This window comes from Cariama cristata, unplaced genomic scaffold (genome assembly GCF_000690535.1).
Source record: "Cariama cristata isolate BGI_N322 unplaced genomic scaffold, ASM69053v1 scaffold10878, whole genome shotgun sequence".
NCBI classification, from domain to species: Eukaryota; Metazoa; Chordata; class Aves; order Cariamiformes; family Cariamidae; genus Cariama; species Cariama cristata.
Window position 1 is genome coordinate 40578 of NW_009630713.1, and position 5759 is coordinate 46336.

At 43.0% G+C, this 5759-nt stretch overlaps 1 protein-coding gene across 1 annotated transcript; it reads right to left on the reverse strand.

Moving 5' to 3' along the window:
• Positions 1-3442: 3442 nt before the first annotated feature.
• B3GNT9 (UDP-GlcNAc:betaGal beta-1,3-N-acetylglucosaminyltransferase 9) lies at positions 3443-5759 on the reverse strand. Its single transcript, XM_009705661.1, has 2 exons — positions 5727-5759; positions 3443-4753 (listed from the first exon to the last, which is right to left on the reverse strand). Exons 1-2 carry the CDS (start codon positions 5757-5759, stop codon positions 3443-3445), a joined length of 1344 nt encoding a protein of 447 aa, XP_009703963.1.

Sequence of the window (5759 nt, forward strand, 5' to 3'; positions counted from 1 at the left end):
ACCCGCTATAGAAAGATGAATAATTGAACTGCGGACAGGAAGCACAATATTTTAACACTCAATTACTTCAGAGCCATCTTTGGCTTTCTTTTTTATGTTGTCTAAGTCAGCAGTGGCCTGACTGAATGACGCATCTTGGCATTTGCTACCAGTTTATGTGTTCAGAGATGCATTCGGAGGTGCTGACTGTGAGGTTCAAGCCAGCTCTGCTCGTTAAAGTGACCAAATCTGGCTACTTATGTACAGTAGGAACAAAATTTGACTGTGTGTGGATCCCTGGGATTCAATAAAACCTACTGTACTGTATTAGCTTCAGATGTTTATGTCTGTCTCAAGGAAGTCTGCTTGCTTTCCTTGCTACTGGTGGAACCTACTTAGGATGTTTTTCTTTTCTCATCATGGGTTAGTCATGAAAAAAATTGCCAAGCAACGCTTTGTAGCAAAACCCCGATTGTAATAAAGGTAATAAAGGCTGCTCAGAATGTAATTCTGAAATGGATGGCTTTGGTTTTCTAGGAAAGATCAGTAGAGGGTCCTTCCTGCCAGTTCTTATACACACCTAGGGTTTTAGGATTTTCTGAGAGGAGCCTCATCTTTTAGGAAACAATCTCCACCTTGGGTGAAGCCAGAGACTTTTTGCCTGCTGTAGCAGTAAGTAGAATTTAATAAACTGCAGGAGGTGCAGCGCTGCCCTCCAGCATTTCCCCAGGGCATTATGCTCACCTACAGGGTCTGAATTTCCAGCTCAGCTGCAGAAGCAAATGGAAACTTTTAAAACCAGGTCAAATGGGCCATGCAGCAGAGGCTGAAGAACAAAAGCAGATGTATCTTTCATGAAAAGGTACTAGATTTAGTATTCATTGGATAAAAGAAATGAGATATTCCATAGACTAAGACAACAGAGTAAACAGTTTGCTCTAGTTCTGTTTCTGGCAGCTATCAGGGTATGCGGTGGCATAGGTAGATGTTGAACACCAGCTTTGATCTGAGACAAAATGCTCTCATTAATGCTGTATTGTGGGTAGATTGCAGATCTGAAGACATTATAGAGGGAGGAACCAATCTCTGTGCATCTCCAAGCTTAAAAGGAAGATCTTAATAAGGACTGCTGAGCCTGACTAGCTGCCTTGTAGAAAATTGTAAGGTAAGCCATGTTGGGGTTTTTTTCCATCATTACCATTAAATTAAGTCCAGCATACGAAAGATTTACCAAGTTATCCAAAATAATGAATAATGTATTTTTCATGTTGCTGTCTTCATGAAAAATACCTGTGGTCTTAGTCTTATGTGTGTGCAGATGTACTTGACAGACTCACTCTGACAACTGGAGGCACGTCTGCATGCTGTCTTTTAATTATGGTATAAATAATTTCCCAAACTGTAAACTAATCACAGGTAATACATTTCTGTACAAGCTCATAAATACATAAGTATCACACAAGTTAGCAGACAGGGGCATGACTGGCTTTCTCCCACCAACAAGACTCTGGCTTATTTCCATACCCTGCACGGTTCCTTGTAAAGCTCACACAAGCATTTTGATTGCATCCTGAAAATATCCCAAATCAACATGTGGTCTTTTGATTTCTATATAGCTGGCCTTTCCTTGGAAATACATTAGGCTTAAACTCTTGTGATGAAGATAACATGTAAGACTGTTGTTAGTAGTCTACCAATAGATATTACAGGCTTGCTTTCCTCCGTTTTGTGCATAGTTAATCTGAGTATTGAGCCCAGACTGGTGCTGGGTGGGAGAAAGGTTATACTCAGATATGAAATGCAGCTGCACTGCAGGCTCTGTTCAAGGGAAAGCAACTTCCTGGGCATTTATGACTGATTGTAGTTTCCTTTGAAGCTGTGTGTATGTGCCCTCCTGAAGAGGGATGGCATCAGGGGTTCTCTGATGGATAGGAGGTTTGTTGAAGGAGGAAAAAACTGCGAAAGAATTAACAAACACAGTATCAGAGATGAATTCAGGCACTCTGCCCCATGAATTCTGTAACTTTTTAACCCTGATTTAGAGGAATTTACTTCTTCTCTGATGTCCAAGAAAAGGATGTTCTTTTAAGGTAATCCGCTGCTGGGAAAAACAAAATGCTTCAAAGTATTGACGGTTCTTTGAAAAACTAAGCAATCCTGTGTTCTTTTCTGATGCTTATGAAGTTACAGACTGATTGAAACTTGGAAAGCCCAACAGAAAGATTGCTGCATGTTTTTGCTGTCTTGCAATAAATCTACCTTTTTTAAAGGCTTTTACTCTAAAGCCTTTTTGTCTGAAGACTGCTTTCTCCCTTCACATGACACCTGCAGCAATATGAAAAGTCTTGGCTGTTCTTTGCAGTTGACTGTATGCCAGGGAAGAGCACCAAGCTCTATAGAAACCAGCCCAGTCCATTGACAAGTTTTCCTTTGGTTTGAAGAAGCTCCCAAATGTCATGCAAGTAGCAGCTCTGTGTGGTTTCACCCTCACAAGCAAAGGCCAAAGGATCTCTCCAGATGCAAACCTTCTGAAGATCTAGATTAGATGGTAAGGGAGATCAGATACTGTCAGATGACTTTGAGTTTTCAGTGAGTGCCAGTCAGCATAGCGTAGAGAGCCTGAACTCATGGCAGTGCCAAAAACTGGTCCCCCCGAGTCCTAAGTATGTCAATGGAGCAGATATTTGAACTGAGGAGTTGCTACGAATAATGAAAAATCAAGACTCGAAGGGATCAACTAAAAGTTGTTCTTGTCCTTTCTTTAAAGGCCCTTTGGAAGCCTGCCCCTTCCCAGTTATCTACTTACCTGTCCTTTGCCCAACCAGCCACGCCAGCCTCAGCCTTCAGTTTGGTTACTTGTAGTCCACCCTACCTGCAACGTATAGGACCCCGTTTCAATAGCTGTTAGTTGTTCTGTTCTTCTCTTCTTATGAGGCCTACAGAAAGCCAACCAGGCAGCAGTGATTTGATTTGAGCATACACTAAGGTGACTTGATTTCCTTTACTCTAGTTACTGTGTAGTTTGGTCATTTCTCAATGACTGTGAGTCAAGGTAACAAGTTAACAAGGGGGGATCCCTGTGCTCCTTAGTGTCATCGCTTGCCCTCTATCTTCTTTCATTTCTCATGTTTCTCACAATGCTGAAGAATCTCCAAGGACTGCATTTTGCAATGTGCTTTTACACATTGGCCCACTAAGCACTAATATAATTCTAATAAATAATAATAAATTAAAGATACTGTTATGATTATTGGGACTCATTAATGGAGAAGGTCCTACATGGTATGTGTGTGCAAATGTGGAATTTTGGCAAATTCCTGCAATAGTTTGTCATCTTCTCTTAACATTGTAAATAAGATGTGCTAAAATACTTTGCTTCTAAAGTCAGTTCATTTGGTTGCAACAGTTCCAGGTTCCCTTTCTCAGCTGGTTTGCTATGTGTTTCTGCTGCAGTCTGCCTGCTTTATCTGAGGGGTGATGCCTGCGTTGTTATTTCAGCTTTCTTTTTCCATTGGAAAGGTTTCTTCACTTGCTTCTTCTGAGTGCAGGAGAGACGTGGGCTGTGGAGCAGGTTCCACATTAGCCAGATCTCAGCAACTTTCAGACTGTGAACTACCATGAGATCTTTGTAAAAACAGGGGTCAAATGTCTGTAGGTGTGGGGCGGCAGAAGGCTTGACAATGCCAAAGGTCTTGAATCCTTCATGCAAAATGGGTTTGAGGTTGATTCTCTGTAAGCACATGCCCAAAAAGACATCATCGATGGGGAAGAGTTCCACCTCTCTGCAAGCCCTAGAGAGCTTCCTCATGGTGCGGCTGGACAGCAAAAACCCTCCTCCTCCTGCGTAGGCTGGATAGATGCTTAGCCCGTACATGGTCTCTGGGATATAGTATTTGCTCTTTTGGACACGGATCGGGCGGGCATTGTAGATGATGTCCCCAACAAAGAGGTCCTCAGTGGGGTCGTGTCTCTCAAGGAAGTCTACAATGTTCTCAACGTTGACAAAAACATCAGCGTCACCTTTAAAAATAAATTTCACATTATGGCAGAATTCAGCAGCCCAGTTCAGGAAGTGGATCTCCTTCAGTGTCAGATTGAAGAAAGTGTCCATGAAGTCCCAGAGTAAAATGTCCCGGTATATCTGACTCTCCTGGTGGATCAAGGTCTCCCATGTTGCCAGCACTGTCCTATTCTTTGGTGTTCCCAAGAGGAACACTCGCTGGATCTGCTCCCCGTTCACCAAACCCTCCCTGCCCCAAGTTTTCCGGACAATCTCACGTCTGTCGAAGTCTTCAACTACTGATTTGATAGCAATGAGCAGAAAGGGACCTCCAGGTGTTTTCCTGCATTTCTTGGGCTGGTTAATGAGGAGATTGAAGTTCCTGTTGTCCTTGTTTAGGAGATAGCGCTTGAAGTTGAAGGCAGAATCAGTCAACGGGGGTGGAGTTGTAGTTTGGACCCTGTTGTTTGCCACTTCTGTTCGTCTAACGATAGGAGTTACTTGGGGTCTGGGTACCGTTGCCTCTGCTGGCATCAGTCTCCAAGGCACTCTGGGGTCAGGGAATATTTTCGGTGTTACTGAAGGCTTCTTCTGTGTTTGCTCCTTGTTTCCTACCGGGACTAAATGTTCCAGCTGGGAGTAGAGTAAAGAGCAAAGTGCTACCAGCAGGAAGAGGGTACAGATCGCATCCCCTTTGAGACGAACTCTCATTGTCTCCGCGGTGTTTCTGGGACTGTTAAAAGCTGTGTTTGAGCTGTCTGGCACCAATGTCCATCTGTAAATAGATGTACGGTGTGTCAGCAATGAGGATTCAGCAGCTTTGAAGCATGCAGGCAAGACTAACTGAAACACCATTTACAAAACTAGCAGCAAAGTGCATTTTACCGATACAAACACTGAGACACGTTAAGGAACTTGCCAAAAGGTGCACAGGTTGCAAACCTAACGCTGATCCTGGTGCTCTGGCTCTATGACTTGGTAGTTAAGTCACCAAGCACTCCTCTGTCATCCTGAAAACCACTCCTTAAGCACAACTTGAAATCAGCCCTTCCTTCATGTCTGACTCTGCCGAATGTGTTTTGCCATTTCAGAGGTTTCACCGCTTTGGGAAAAAACAAGGTGGAAAGTGATGAACAATGCCATTCTTCCATAAATCATTAGATTATTTTTTTTTCTTTTTTCCTAACTTGGTAACTGTTTCTTGCTGCTTTTACCCTTTTTGAGTCAAAACGGGGAAGCGCAGAGCTGGCCGCCGAAGGACAGACTTTTTAGCGGCAGGGGGTCACTGTCACTGGCGTTTCCTTGCACGCAGAGCCAGTTCTCATAAACCAACTGTGATTTGTGCCTTCAAAATGAATACACTAGGCACACTCTTGAATGCACATGGGGCCTTTTTGCTGCCAGTAATCTTTATAAAATATTAAACCCTTATAATTAACTTCCATTAATCACTCTGACCGGTAAGCAAGAGGTAGGCAAATAAATCCCAATATGCAGAAACAAGAAGGTTAGAAGGGGCCATGAGTGCTTTGCCTCTGCCAAATCACTCTGACTGGTAAGCAAGAGGTGGGCAAATAAATCCCAATATGCAGAAACAAGGCAGATCCTGGTGTTAGGAATGTTTATTCACATGTGATAGTTGAAGCTGCCTTTCGAAATACAAAATTTTGTTCCTCACTTACGCTTTTCCTGGAGATCTGGATGTGATAGTTGAAGCTGCCTTTCAAAATACAAAATTTCGTTCCTCACTTACGCTTTTCCTGGAGATCTTCTGTCTCAT

What these genes read in the sequence shown, in the direction of transcription:
- B3GNT9 (XM_009705661.1), bottom strand. Translation starts at nt 5,759, where the DNA reads ATGAGACAGAAGATCTCCAGGAAAAGCGTAAGT. An exon ending in TCTCCAGGAAAAGCGTAAGT is followed by an intron (nt 4,754 to 5,726) that starts GAGGAACGAAAT and finishes TCTATTTACAGA; the next exon opens with TGGACATTGGTGCCAGACAG.